Genomic DNA, 16,645 nt, shown 5'->3' on the forward strand with positions numbered 1-16,645 from the left:
TTTTTTTTTTTTTTTTTTTTTGTTCACTATTTCTGGAAAAACAACACAAAAAAACACAATTATTTGAAAACACTTAATTTTTTATATTTTTGTGATGAAATATGAATAAAAATGACTATTGTTTGGGTAAATTGAGAAAACTAATAAAATTTAATAGATAAGTATTTATTTACCTAATGGACAAAATCGTTTGAATGCCCTCTTCTCTCACATCCACTTCATCTGAGTTTAGCATCAATATTATATTTTCCGGAAGGAGTTCAAAATCGCTATATTTGGAACTGTTTAAAACGGTAATTTGGATTTCAGTTAACTGTTTTGTTCTCTGAATAATATTAAAACATACTGTTGGTTAAAAAAATTGTCTGTTTGGATCTCAAACCAACTGCATACACTTGGATGATAAATTTGACCAGAATGTTTAATTTATCATAGTACACCTCTTGTCCATAAACACATTAACCTTGTGGCTTATGTTAGCCATCTTCCTTGATTCAAGGGCCCAATTTTCTAAGCTGCATATCTTCTTGAAATACCAACAGCATACTCTCAAAAAGTAGACTGGTATTCACACATAAATTATGTTTCTTCTGCTGTCAGATAATGATGATCGGAAGGGACACTATTTTTTTAGAATTCTACTTGAGGCAATTCTTGATAATTATTGATACAAAGTTTTCTCAAAGGACCAGTAAATGTTGTTAGGCTTTTTCTTGTTCCATCAATTAATGCAAAAATTGCTCTAAATGGCACTTCTTCTAGTGGAACTTGAAAATTGCAAAATTTGCATGTTTAATAATAGTCAGATTACATAATAAATACCAATATATTATTTTATTTTCCACAAAAAAAAAAGGAGCATAATTGCGGGTGAATCTATAGAATTAATTTTACCTTCTTGTTAAGAGGACAAGTGTAGATTATGTGCCTTGTTTGACGATTTTCTGTCTTGCACTTACTGCAAAGTCATCACTTCTCATGACAGGAAGTTTACAGCTACAAGAAAATATATCAAACAATCTGTCTTGCAGTTCCTTCATTCTTTTCACTTTGGTTGCTGCAAGAGATTTTCTGTCAACCTGTTTGGCCCTTTTATAGCAAAATATATTGACATTCTGTCCTATATAACGTTCCCCTAACAAGGGCAATTATGGATTAACTACTTGCCAAATACTAATTAATTCCTTAGCAATTAACATAGAAATCCCACTATTTTTTAAGTGGCGATAACTGTTTTCGAGGAAATAACTAAACAGGATGACTTGTCAAAGTTGGAAGTGTTGTTTCATCCAAACGACAAGGTGGACCAGCAAATTTTGTGAACCACAGATTAAACCTGAACGTTGTGCCTTTACTGACATTCTAATCTGAAAAGTAAAATAAATAAATGGATTAAATATGAAGGAAGCTGTATTAGGCTATCTTCTAGTTTCATACATAAAAAAATAAGTGCTAATTATAAGAAATAATGAAAAACTTTGTAGAGTTGCATAAGATGTATTGAAGAGAGGACAAAACTAAATCAGAGGCATAGTAGTGTTTAGTTTAGACATTTTTAGCAGACTTTAACCCCTCCTTCGATAACATGAATTTATAAAGAGATTCATTCTTGCTGTCACTCTGCCATTTTAAACAAGCGTTTAGAGTTTGAAAAACCAGTGCTTGTGCATCTGTTACCATGCTATTTTTAATAGTATTTTCAAGTTAAATTTAATTTTTATTAAATTTTTAGGTGAATGTACAGAATAGTTACAACACAACCTCCTATCTTCCCCATGTTAAGAATTGTTTTCTAAATAATAATGTTATTTTAGCACAATAACATAGATGCACAAATAAGGAACTGCTTTAAAGCAGTTTCCTCATTTACTCGTATTAATCTTTGTGGGTTATCTGATTTTAAAACTAATTTTAGAAGAAAAATACTGCTTAAAAACAATTACTCCCTGAAAATAAAAAATTTGACACTAATTTTCTGCAAAGTATTGTTTTTATTAAGTAGAAAAACTTGAAAATTTACATGGTTATGTTTCGTAAAGAATGTGTAGAATAAAATTGTATGGACTATTTTTTTTTTTTTTTTTTTTTTTTATATATATAAAACAGGAGTATTATCATATTTCAATAAAAATTTCAAATAGAATTTGATGTGAAATATTAGGTTGGTGCCAAAATAATGTTTTTGACATTCGTTTGAACGTCAAAAATATGCCATTATTTTTGCACCAATCTAATAGAAAAGCAAATTAAAAAAGATAAAATGAATGTTTAAATTCACTGCAGATACTTGAAATATAATAATATATATTTTAAACAAGTCTTTTTCGTTTTTCCTTTTGAAATAATTAAGCCTAAATCGTAATGTTTTCAAATTAAATAATAAACAAATGTTATTTTTCAATATCAATAACGAGCGTGTTTTACGACGGTGAAGTCTAAAGTTTCCGCTCCAAAAAAAGTTCCTGAAATGAAAAAGCGAACTTTGGTCGTTATTATTTAAAAAAACATAATTTTGCCTTTACACTTAATATTTATTTTATTAATTCATTATCTTCTCTCATTTTATTTAAAAATGTAGTTCAAAATTTTCTAAATAATGATTCCATTTTCTTGACAGTACAGTTTGTTTTGATAACGGGACGTTCTTGACAATTCACCGAAAAACTTTTAATAGCTTCAATTTTGAAAAAAATATTTCATGTAGGTCTTTTATGTCAAACCCCAACTATCCTCACCATTGCCTCACTGGAGTTCCAAAATCGACCTGCCCTACTGCGAGAAGAGCTCATTTTTATTCTATTCATTCTTATATATCTGAAACTGAAATTAGTTCAGTCACTTTTCTCCTGTATATAATCTTCTCTTATATAAAAGGCAAAATATGTGTTTGTTTGTCTGCCAAAAACTTTTGACATGTGACATATCCTCATAAGATCGTTATCGTTTTGAAGCTCAATGTCCTGGGTGACAAATATAAAAAAAGAAATTGGCCAAAAACATACATTCTTTCACCCTCAACTGGGCCGATTTTTATGAGGGGTTGCTTTTTCGTCAACATTTTCGCAAGTCCTCATCTCCGTTGGATTGACTACCCTTAATTCAAACGCTGTATATTTTTGGTTGCACCCTGGACTACTGAAAAACACCAAAAAATGATGCAAGTAAATTGCAAAGTAACTTTTATTGGCTGTAGTAACATTTTTTAACACTTTCGAATCGTTCTGGATTATCAAACAACCTCAAAATTTGTCTGGAGAAGGCCTTGAAAACCCTGTATGAACCCTGTTACAATTTTGTTGGCAACCATCCGTCTCGAGACGATGTATCAGTGGAGCTACATAGCCTGGGTAACATAATATGGGAGGATAGCTGCAAAGCCAGATGATCCAAGTGAAAGTCGGAATTTATACAGCTTGACTCTAATTGCACTGCAGGAATTGCTAGTGATGACAATACAAGTTAGGCCGTCTTAGAGGCTGCGTGTCCGAATTTTCTGTTAGAATTTACCCCCCTTAACCTTTCCCCTGATGGAGTAATCCTGCAAGGCAACGGAAGTTTTGAATCGGTTATCATCTGAAGTTGATTAGTCCCGGTGACTGGTTTGAAGGTGTCAGTGGACTCCTTTGACTCTTCTTCCAGTTAGTATTAAGTTTCACTGGGCTTAGTAGCTAAACCACACAGGAAGACCAGGAGCTGGATTTGGTTGTCAGAGCATGAGGACATTTTTTAGGGAGAGCTTATCCCTACTACCACACTCGGTTGTGACAACCTTTGAAACCTTTTACAAGTAGGTTGCTTTATATCTCCAATGATACACTTATTTGATTTCAAACAAAAGATTTCTTCTGTGCCCCACTCCCTATCCCTCAAGTCTGCTATCCATATGCACCACTAAACATGCATCCTAGTTCATGTTTACAAAGTGTTCATCCTCTTAATTAAAATCAATTATCACTCCTTAAAGTCATTACTGGTTGTAGTTTGATTATTTAAAAAAAAAAAAAAAAATTACAAAAGGTCTCAATGTTTTACTTACTATTGCCACCATCAAGTGCAGTTTTTGAACTTTGAGAGCTTGAATTTTTTGTTTCTCTGCTATAATCTGGTAAAGGTAACTTCACGAGGGAAGAGACGCGGACCCAATTAAAAATGTGTATGTGTGTATACACACGTGTCTGTGTGTGGCAACTAACTGAACAACGTAAACCGAACACTTTCATTTACACAACTCAACGTAAACAATACCGTCAATGCAGCATGGTACCAAACACTTATGTGGACACAACCTGGCATGATCTCGAACAATTCTGTCAATACAATGCAAAAAATTCCATTGATATGACCCTACACACTACTAGAGCAACCTTGGCAGTTTCTTGCTGAACAAGTCTGGTGTCGTCTTTTTGTAGCCCTTGGACGGACTCATGTTTGCTGTAGGTGGGCCCGACTAAGACACTGATACAAGTCCTGAGTCTTTCCGCACATACCCGTCATAGTAGATGCCTTACATAAGAAATTTTTTAGTTAGAATCACCACTAGAAAACTTGGAACAACTTAATACCATTATCCATAGCACCATGTATGCATAGATTTTTCACCTCAGAAAGTAACCATTGACCTAAGATTGTTCTTCTATTACTTTTAGAATACAAACGCACATTTTCATTTTTAAGCTTTCGAACTCTAAAAATATATAAACATTTCATTTTTAGGTTTTTGGATTGGATTTTTAATATAATGTGCACAAATTTCCATCAAGTTTCAAAAAAAACAAAAAACATCCAAAGTTTATTGAAATCATATTGGTAAGCATCACAAACGCCAATGATATATTTAAATATGCCAGTGTTTGTGAAACGGTGAGATGAAAAAGTAAGATTTGAGAATTTAAAAACAAAAAATCCACCTGCAGCTGTTTTTATATTTTCTCAGTGTCCAATCATATTTGCTGATAGTAATTAGCTTTTTTGCTTCTGTGTTTCTAAACACAAGATTTTGGTGGATTGTAAGCATAAACTTTATTCTGAAAATAAAGTTTCGAGGACAAACTGTGAATCTGTACTTTATAATTGAAGTATACTTGGAAGACAGATAGAAAAAAAAATGGCAATAGTCTTGTTATATAGTTACCAGCAAGAAAATATTTAAGTTTTATAAAAGATGGGTTTCTTCATTAGTCACAAATCATTAAAAAAAAAAAATCTCCATTTGTGATCTTTGTGTTAAATTGGATGAAAAAAGATACTCTCAACATACTATCAGACAGGTTTTTTTATATATATATTTTTATTTATTTATTTATTTATTTTTAAGATTCAGTTTAATTGGAAGTTTTGTTCAACTCTCAACACTGAATCCAAACTAATTTTTTCCTTCATCAATCTCCGACACTGCATGACTCTAATTCCAATCTCCTACTTGTATTTGTTCTTAAATTATTTCAACAACCTCTAATCTATATTTATATGAAAGTGATCTTGTCTGTCTGTCAGAGAAAATGTCTCTATCAAACTTCTGTCAATTTTTTGGTTTATAGATTTTAAATTGAAAGAGGGAATAGCTGATAAAAGGCTGTGATGTTAAAATTTAAAAAAAAAAATTGTAACTTGGTTGGTGTAAGTTGACTAAACATGTTATTTCTATGCCTGTGTAAATATACATTTCTATCTTAGTTTTTGCATGTGTATATGTTAAATGATGGAGAGAGGGAGATGTGTGAGTTATAGTGTAGACACGTTGATCGGAAGTCAAGATCAGCTGATTGGATTGCGTGTGAGTCATGTGATCAGGTTAGCTGAATCGTGGAGATTTGGTTGCGACTTGGACGAGAGCGGACGGCTTCGCCGTTGTGTCCTCCCCCTTCACTGGGGTTGGGAATGAACACTGACGTGGTAGAAATAATACCTAGAAGAAACCACAGGCCAAATTCACTTTCCTTTCTCTGTGAACAAACTGGAAGGTGAATAAAAAAAACTATAGAACCAATTTCTTGTCTTGGTGTGAAATAAATCTTCGTCCCCAAAAACAGGTATCAAGTCTCCCTCCAAGACAAGAATTTCCAGATGGACCAACGAAGAAACAGTTATGTGAAAATACATGAACACACACACAACGACATTAACTCTGGTAAGATAATTAAACATTCAATCCTTCATAAATAGACACGTTTTAATGTATCATCTCCATTCCAATTTCAACCAATATACAACAAACGCCCATTTTATGACACGACAACGTAACATATAGATTTAGATCAGATGGCAATGAATAAGGTTAGAGAGCTGTTTTGGTTTCAATTTTAGCTGATGGCACGCGATTCCATTTTTTTTTTTTTTTTTTTTTTTTTTTTTTTTTTTTTTTTTTTTTTTTTTTTTGTGGACACTTCTAGTATAAATTTTGAGACTTAAACTTATTTTATTTCTAGTTGTGAATATTACTAATTATGATTGACCACAAGTTATTCTTTTTTCCATTGGCCGAGCGGTCTTTTTAATTTCAGCTGACAATATGCATAAAATGGTGCCCAAAAGTTGTTAAGCACTTTCTATCAGCACATCCGATTATCATCGGGGAACAATCAACCCAACAAATATTTTACAAAAAACTAACTAGTATAAAACGAACCCTAATAAACAATAACTATCCCAATAAAATTGTTGATAAGCACATAAAACTCTATTTAAACTACCTCCACAATAAAAACAAACCCTAACAAAAACGACACCATCAAAGTATACTATAAAAATCAACGATACATGAACTACAAAAAAAATAAATCTAATTAAAAGATACACCAGACCTACTGATCAGAACAAAAGAATAAACTTCTATCGATAAAAGTGAGCATGTCTGTACATTTCCCTACACAATAACTCTGTCAATTTTCAGTCTACAGACTCGAAATTTGATATACAGGGTACTGAGATTTGGAAAATCTTTGATCGGTTTTCGGCCAAAAATTTGGTAGAGTTCTCAAAGGTCAAATCGTTGAACTTTGACCCCTTACATACATAGGCCGCACCACAACAACACTCCCCCAACGACTAACCTATCATTTAGCTGACAATAATGCCATAAAACACCTAACATCTCATGAAAAAAGCCTAGTCATCCGCCATTAGAAATATGTTAACTAACAATACTAAAATTCGATACCTTAATAACTGCACATGGCGACTAAAATTACTGGAAGTCGTACTTATCAAAAAAACTACAGCCCATTTTTAACCGGATCTCATTTAACACTGGAACAAATATACTAACAGTATTTCATAATGAACAAGAAACTAAAACTATTAAATAGGAAAATTAAAAAATGAAAATAATTTGCTCGTAAACTTCCTACACCCACCTTTCTATAACCAATAAAAATCATCAATACATCAAGCTTAAAAAAAAATGAAAACAATTGCTTCTGATGATAATCGGATACACCGATAGAAAGCGATTAAGAATGGGTGCCATTTTATACAACATGCCAGCTGAAAGTAAAAAGATTGCTTGACGAATGGAAAAGATATCCAGAAAAATTGAAAAGAAAAAGAATAACTCGTGTTCAAACAGACGTACTGTATATATTACTATATACTCGTTTCACTGTATATATTATCTATTTATAAGTAATGGTTCCCATATCCTGTTAAATCCTATATTAGGCCTACTTAGTAATTGATTGTTGCCCAACATATGTGCTGCTTCTTTGCTGTGTCCATAAGAACCCATAGCGCAGTGATTAAGTACTTGAAAAAATCAATTGTAAAAGTGATATTCTGAATTTTGAGGTTCAATTCTTATTGTTTGACTGAAAAATGCAATTGTGAATTATGTCCTCTATCCTATCATAACTAAGTGACAAAACGAGAGCATGCTACCCCTGTGCAGTACATAAAGGGTTCCGTCTAAATTCCTGGTTTCAACAGAAACCTTCCAGAGTTTGACAAGGTACACGTGGAGAAGGTCGAAGGTTACATGGATCGAAACATGAAAATGACACTCAACATGAGAACAGTAGTTCGAATATTCCAAATAATACAAATTCAAAACCTTTCGCTCGGATTAATTCTTTATTTGTAAGAATAACCAAGTTTTTGAAATGTGCCGACTAATATTTCTTACCCAAACTAATGAAATCAGAGGCGAATGGACAGCCCACACTGGTATGGCTGGGGGGATGATACTTTGCTGATGAACTGCCAAAACACTTCCCTTGTAGTTAAAATGTTGATAATTATACAAACAGAAATTGTGGTGGTCAATGCAAATTTAGAAAATACATTTATATTTAGGAAAACTGTCTCCCAAGAGGAGAGGGAACCTCCCCCTCTCTCTGAGTAACAGTGAGAGATTAGAACCAATCGAAGAAAAGAGGGCTGAGCTGAGCGATCTGTTGACGTTGGTTTTGGCAAATTCCTGTGGAATCAAGAATTGTAATTATTACTGGAAACTTGAAATCTATATAAAAGGCAAATGTGCGCGCACCTGTTTTGTATGTCTCAAAGGCTTTTTTTGCCGGGGGGTGGGGGGGATACTATTGCTTAGAACTGTTTATATAGCCCCTAGATAATATCTACGATTTGGGAACGCACTCTAGATTTACATCGACTTTTATGAGATTCGCGCTATTTCGCTCTGTTCCCTGTTTGTCCTGCTTTTTAGTATAAATACAGTGAAACTAAATTCAAACGGGTTGTGTTCTCGGCTTTCGTTCCGAAACCTCCAGAAAGCAATTAGCTTTTGATCAATGTGGAGTTTCTCCTTATATCAGACAATTGCTATTCGATTTGGACTATGGGGAGCTGCTTTCTCCCCTTCCCACCATCATCTGGGGAAGCGAAAACTAAAAATACTGCTACGTCATTGTAACGATTCCGCGATGACCTCATTTAGCATCTTCCTGTCAATCAAACCGCTTTCACTCGCTTTATAAGCCTTAACTTAACACGCTAATCAATTACTCTCACTTGTGGTCGAGACAGTTAAGTAGTTGGCTTTTGTTTCCACCTTCACGTCAAGGCTTCCGGGTTCAATCCCGCCTCCCGACCAAAACTTTTTTTTTTTTTTTTTATACACCTTTAAACACCCGGGCAACATTTTTTTATTACTTCGCTTATTTGGTAGTACTCCCCCCCCCCTCCATACACAGATTCGATCCGACAGGTTTATTTATGCCATTTTTTTTTTTTTCCGTTTTGGTTTTTCCGATTTTTAACATTGATTTTATAATATTTAAGCAGGGTTATCCCCCCCCCACACACACACACACCTACAAACACTCCGGGCAATACAATGGACACTATTTTCATAGAAATATTTAACTCATATTTGCATGCATTATTGTTTATTTATTTCTTTCTAAAAAAAAACTAAATTTTTTGCACTATCCAAAAAAATATCAGCTTTATCAAAACATTTGTTGATTCAATATATTTCTCATTCCACGGAATTTCCTGCTAGTTAGAATTCAGAATAAATTTACATAACAAGTATATGAAGTAATGCATCCTATTTTTAACTTAAAAAAAAAAAAATTGACAGCTACAGAAAACAGGAGTGGTGCGATTAAAATGAGCAACCTTTTATGCTCCAGAATTTAGTTTTCTACATAGTCACCACTATTCTCAGTGCACTTTTGCCAGCCACTTTTAATGCCTTGGTCACAAGTTTGAAGTGCGCTTTGACACTCACACATTTGTCTCCACTCTGAAATTGATGAACCCATTTCCTGACTGTTTACATCAACTTCGTAAACACTCAATAGATGCCGATGAATGTTCATCTGTTTAATTTTTTCTGCGTAGTAGTTCAATGGCGCATCTCTGCTTCTGACTCAGGTCTATGACAAAAGTTGCTTTCTTAGAGCCTCACACCATTAATATTTGCAGCAGAAAGATGAACTTTCCGGTTATGACTGCATAAATTTATGATAATGCAATCCCCTCTGATCCAGTCGGGCGGAATAAAAATGAGGCATTGCTTTTGTTATGCGTCTCGTATTGAACATCAAGTCCTTGTTTTAGTTATTCACTATTTGTATGCCGCATGAAACTCTTGGTAAAAGCTGCTGTCAAAAATAAGAAAAACTCAGGGTTTCAAGGCAACAATTGAGTCCATCTGTATGGATCTGACTCACTTAAATGTTGCTTGAACTAAGATACTTTATGGATCATACACCCCCTTAATAAAAATGCCTCCCCCCCCTAAAAAAAAACAAAAAAAACTTCATTCTGTGAATGGGACTCTCCAATGGCGAATTGCTCTTTTTTACCACTTTTTTGAATCTCTGTGGATTGTAAAACAAACCCCAAATTTTGTTTTGCAAACTTGAATTTTGTCTGAAGGCCTTGAAAAGTCCTTGAAAATCTCTGAATTCTGCACCTAGATACTAGATGTTATTTTTGGCCTTCGGGACAAGATCAAAGTGTAGTATCTGTTCTTCAGATGCTGCACTTCAATTTCTTGTTCTCTTTCGGTGGAGGAGAAACCCTTCACGACTGAGACAATTTTTATTTTTGTACCTTTTCTCCACGTTAAAAAACGACCCTGGTGTCTAACTCTGTCCCGTGGGGAGGCATAGTAAATAGGTACAATGTATTTTTTTGGTGAGATCATGTGACATATCTAAATGCTCTATGGCTGCCTTTCACACCTATCTGCAATTGTTCGCACCGACTTTTGGCACTGGTACATAACTGGCTGGATAAACTGCTTGGATTGGTTCCTGAGATCAAACGACAAGCTTGGAGGTCTCGTATTACAATCAAGACTTTTGGAAAGAACACTGACCTCTATGGATTGGAGCTTCTGGCTGCAATGAGTTGGCAACCATCACACCGCACAAACTTTGTGTTTCACCCTCAATTGATGCAGGATCCAATTCCAGCCTGCACATATTTTAAGTTTATGCAACCCGTTTTCTAATTTAATTTATTACATCTCACTTGTGACCTGTGACCTTAGATCTGGATGGCCATATTTGAAAATGTTCATTTAGTCGCCAAATTTAAGTTTTGTATGAAGGCCATCTTTGATTCACTACCAATTAGAAAATGGGTTACTTTGGTAGTTATTCTGAATTTCTAGCAAAATTTAAAAAATGTTTCCTCCTCTAATGCCATAGTTACGAGGCTTCGAGTTTTCATGTTCTGTGATGTTACAGCTCCGAACCACACCTGACTGAAGTGCAAATGCCGTTTCTCTGACAATTGTTATGAGATAAAAAAAAAACATGCAGCAAAATCTGTTATTTCCTTATTTCTCGATACAAACTAGACAAAGAAGTAGAGGCAATCAATACGTTTCAGCTTCTCATCGGATTATTTGATTTTGGAATAGCATCCATTTCACCTATTGTTCTGCAAATCCATAGTTTAGCTAATTGTAGTCAACTCACTTGGTGATCGGGTTATATCTATCGAGAATTTTGCGGCTCAAACCTTTGATTCTCAAGCAAGATGGTGCCAGCTAATATACTTATACCTGCATAGTCATTTCATGCTGTTCTTTATGATAATGTTTTTATGTGTGGAGGGGGGATGCATTATGCCATCAGTTGAGGTTTGTTGCTTTATTTTTAACTAATGGATCACCACTTGTCATTTAAGGATAAGTGTTCATCGATTGGTCAATGATCACCATCACAATGAGTGGGATAGAAATTGATTATCCAAGAGAATGCCTCAACAAATATTTGTTTACATTAGACTTGCAGACAATGCTGTAGTCTTGCGGTATTTGTATCCCACAAATAGGATGTTCTAGGAAAGAAACTTTGTTTATAGAAGCGCCATTAGTTGGAAAGGGGTGATCCAAGATTACATGAGATGGACGATGTGAATCTGTGAGAACAGGCTTTAGTCTGGAGCAAAGATGAGTGAGGTATACAGAGTTCATCATAAGTAATTTTATTTCAACATAATAAATGTAACATGCAATATTGTTATGTCCCTACCATTCTCAATGCACTTTTGCCAGCCACTTTTAGTGCCTTGGTCATATAACACGCTTTGTCAATCGCCTCTATCGTCACTCTGAAATCAATCTCTCTTAACTGTTTGCATTGTCTTATATAAACATTCAACAGGTGCCGATGAATGTTCATTAGTTCCATTTTTTTTTTTTTTTTTCTGCATTGAGGAATTCAATAATGCATGTCTGACAAAGGTTGCATTCTTAGAGCCTTGCACCATTAATATCTGCAACAGAAAGATGAAACTTTCAGGGACTAAGTGACGATAGTTTGCTACATATAGCTGCAATTGTATCTTGGATTTATTCCTTAAGTTAACAATTCTATAAAAATATATAATTTTTACTTCCAAATAACGCATGAAATTGAAAAAAATGCTTAAGAATCAACAAAATTACAAACAAAATAAGATATAAACTCACTTATGGTGGACCCTGTACATAAATCTCCAATTTAAAAGAAACCTCAGTTGACTGGTGATCATGCTAACATCAAAATAAGGCGGTTCCCACTCTAACTTGAATTTGCAAAGTGATTGACCTGCTAAAATTTTATATTTTTTTTCTCTCCATCCCAAGAATCAAATCAAATATTGCCAAATAAATCCTAGATTTAAAGTTCTGAAATTTTTAGATGAGGCTGATTGTTTATATTACTTGTATTGATTGAACTATTGTTCTCATCTTGAGTGTTATTTGTGCAACGTTTCAGTCAGATTTGTCTTCGACCCTCATCAGGCATATCGGTTGGTGTTTGAGAAAAAAACCCAACTTTTCTCCTTTCTTTTCCAAACTACAACCGATATGCCTGAGGAAGGTCGAAGGATAATCTGACCGAAATGTTGCGCAAATAACACTCAAGATGGGAACAATAGTCCAATCAATACAAGTAATATCAATAAAATCCTGGTTTTGTTCAATTAAATGTAGTTTGGTTGAGTTTTTACTTTTTCTCTGTCAATTTCATAATCTGATATTGACTTGATTTATAGGTTGATTTTAATCAGACTGACCCAACTTGAGGTTAAGGTATTATAACTCCTTCTCTTATTGTTACATTCTATGCTGGTGACAGCAACAAATAAGAAAATTATCATATCCTTTCTCTAATGTGACTGCCTCAAGGGCTTTATCTGGACTTCACGTGTTTAACCAGATTGGCATCTTTCATTCTTCTGAGCTAGAAGTTGGCTTTGGATGAACATCAACATGCTGAATATTGAAAACCTCAATCTCTGCTACTGATGTGTAAACATGCACAATGTTGCATGTTTAGTTGAATGCATAGATGCAATGCTGCAGCGGATGACTGATTGAAAACGTACCTGGATTGAGGTTAGACCACCCAAGAAATTGGCTGGCTTTTTGAAATGTTTCCATAGATACGAGGCTTTGCGCTTTAATTGTAAGCCACTTGAGACTTGGCAAAAGTTATGTTCATAAAGATATTGATTTTCATGGTCAGTCAGTTTTTATGTCCATAGATTAACAGCTGATAAATCTCAAATGGTCTACCCGAGTGGTCCATGTGATATATATATCAGAATAAGCAGGGAGTCTAAGTTGGATTTCTTTGAACCTTAAACTAATGAACTACTTGTTGGGAGATATAGTTGTCCTGATTTGAAAATCTGTTTAGTGGAGAAGCCGGTTATCATTGTAACTTCAGTAAAACATCTTTGAAATAACATCATCTTGGATACAAGGCTCCATCTTGTCATTATGAGCTGCTTGACACTTTGAAATAATAACGTCAACTCCAAATAAGAGAGGCTCCTTGAACAATAGGTTTTTATCCAGTCATTATCCAGTCATAAAACAGCTGTTCATTTTCAAGTAGGCAGAATATATGGTTTACTCTTGATGTAAGAAATATATCGATCTATCTAAATCCATCCATCCATCCTTCCTTCCTTCTTCGGCCATGTTCCCTTTGATTTACTTGCAGTTTTATCAAATACTTTTGTATGCAAAATCCGATCCCGCATTTTGCTAATTCCTACCCTCTGATGAGAAGGAAAGTATTTCTTCGAAACTCCGCGGATTAAGGACTATCCACTTATTAAGTGTTTCTTTTTCAAATTAAATGTTTTTAACTCTTTTTCAAAGTGTTTTTTAACACGTTTTATTATCTATTTCCTCTTATATATCTATATAGAGATATATAGATCTCAGCAACAAAAGCAAATGGGGATTCTGTTGGTCTGTATTTCATCTGAGAGATAGATGGGCTCTTGAGTAGAAGGACAGTTTGTCTTTGGTTTGAAGAGATGCTTATCTATTTTGCAAGTTTCTCATTCTGTAGAGAAGTTAGATGACATTGTAACTTCAAAATAAATCATTGTTGCATGTTTTAAACTTTTTATTACAACAATGACCAAGGCCATGCGATTGACACTGTGGCCATGTTGAAATCAACCTGAATTTGGATGAAAACAATGAGCAGACGATCACGGCCTGTGCATTGAATGCACACAAATGCAGGTTCACAGGTATTCGAACCTAGGAACTTAGCATTTCCTTTTCTCAGCACTGTTGCTAAGTACAATCCGAATACTTAACTGTTGACTATCTTACCGACACCACTTTTAGCTTGCTTCATTGAACACATGATCTCGTTCAACCAATTAGAATCTTTGTATATTTCAGCCCTCCCCATGCTTTTACCAAAGAACATTCTTTGGCGGCATCATGAATTCCTCACATTGATCTTCCATCAACACTTTGCTATAATCAAATGCTTAGCTCAGATTGTTTGGATGTAGACATTAGTTTGATTTGCACATTTTTAAAAACCTGTCCAGTATTTTCTGAGAGTTCAATAAAAATTGTTTTAAACATTGGCTTTATATTGACCATGCCCACACCTTCAATGATGGTCCGAAAAGTAAACTGGAGTGATGTCAGATCTTCTACGAAGACCCGGATCCACACTTGGCCATTTTCAACAGTCGCCCAAATGGATAAGCTTTTGTTGGAGACTGATTCCGGTTCAAAAATAAACAACGATTTCTTGCTTGGAGCAACTGTTACCCAAAACGGAACTTCTTCTTCCATGCGTATTACGTGAATGTCTTGGAGTAATGAGCATGTTTTTATTCCAGCCTGTTGAAAAGATTTTTGGAAATCTCTTATGTCTAACGATAAATAGTAAGCAGCCCTAAAAACATCGCAAGCTGCACTTGCAAAAGTTGATGTCGGGCGCCAAAACATGCGATTGGCCAACAACATAGTATGATACGCATCTTTGATGCTCACGCCAAAATGTTGCACGATAACATAAAAGATTCGGTTGTAAATCCCGCTTCCATAGTGGGGATCCAAAGATTCGCTGTAATTGGCATAGTGGCTAACTGACCGGTTATCTTTGCAAGGCTCGTCCATGTATCTAAACCCATCACTATCTTTCAGAGCATATCTGCCAATGGACCAATCGTTTTCATCGAGATATGCTTCTAAAGTCTCCCCAGTCATATCAGAGAAAGCTTCATTAATGGCGCCAGATTCGCCGAAATATAAAAGACGAGAATGTGAATCCGTAAATGCATGTGCCAACTCATGCCCAACTATGTCCGCCACTGTATAAGGGTAAGAACTTTTGTCACCGTCACCAAAACTAAACTTACGTCCATCCCAGAATGCATTATCCATGTCATAGTGCACTCCGATCACAGATTTCTTGTGCATAGGTTTCGTTTGATACCATTCCTCAAACATGTTCCAAAGAGAGCTGGCATAAAAAATGGCATCTCTAGCTGGAGAAAGTGCATCGTTTGCTGAATCGTTGAAACCTTCCCAGCAACGGAAGCGTAATGTCTTTTCAGCACGATGTGTATCATGCCTGACATCAGTGACTTTAACAAATTCATTCTCGAAAAAGCAATGGTCACCTTCTTGTGTAATGTGAGTAGCCCTCGCTTGGCTGCCATACTGAATTTGACCGCTTCTCTTATTCCCTCCATAGCCGGTCATGAGACGCGACATGGCATCTAGTTTTGACCATTGCAATAAAATGGAACCTGTTTGTGAATGCAAGAGGAATGCGGGACGCTGGACTATTTTCTTCGTTTCATAAAGATAATCGAGTTCGTAGATTGGATGAACTTGCCCCATAGAATCAACATAAATTTTTGTCAAGAACTTTACGGAATGTATATTTTTACGTCGTCTTTTATGTCCAGCTGACTGCATCGCAATCTCCAGAGCCTTCTCTTTGGATAAAGTCGACTTTAAATTAGAAAAATACGGAACATCTTGTGTTAGACCTTGGATGTATGACCCACTGATCACACCTGTGAGTTGGTTGTTTGGATAAGCCGCTGCCGTGACGCATGTATCAAAGACCGGAATGTTTTGATAATGCTGCTCCAATTTCCAAATCTGTAAGCCGTTGGTAGTATTCACTTTGTCCACAACTTTCAAGCCGTCTTGGTTGGAAAGTCCCACAAAATGATTGACGGTGTATTGGTTACTTGACTGATGGTCGATATAATTGTAGCTTCGGAGACTTGCATTCGCACGATGTACATATCTTCCACTGGGTTTTATTATAAAAGCTGGGGAAAGAAGAAAAGAAAGAAGTTATTATTTATTTGTACATGCAAAATGAATGGGCGATCCTTAAAATGTATTTTGACCCCTCTTTTTATTTAAAAATTCACCAAAATTCAGAAAATCAAC

At 35.1% G+C, this 16,645-nt stretch overlaps 1 protein-coding gene across 1 annotated transcript in view; it reads right to left on the reverse strand.

Annotated features, from left to right (window-relative positions):
• Positions 1 to 6,653: 6,653 nt before the first annotated feature.
• Positions 6,654 to 16,645, reverse strand: part of LOC145295850 (elastase-like) — a 76,043-nt gene continuing 66,051 nt past the window's right edge. The window contains exon 2 of the mRNA XM_080141569.1: positions 6,654 to 16,521. Within this exon, the coding sequence (XP_079997695.1) occupies positions 14,699 to 16,521 (1,823 nt within the window). The 3' untranslated portion in view covers positions 6,654 to 14,698. The remainder of the gene's footprint in view (positions 16,522 to 16,645) is intronic.

The sequence above is a fragment of the Euprymna scolopes genome, chromosome 16 (assembly GCF_053919585.1).
Source record: "Euprymna scolopes isolate OS-2025 chromosome 16, ASM5391958v1, whole genome shotgun sequence".
NCBI classification, from domain to species: Eukaryota; Metazoa; Mollusca; class Cephalopoda; order Sepiida; family Sepiolidae; genus Euprymna; species Euprymna scolopes.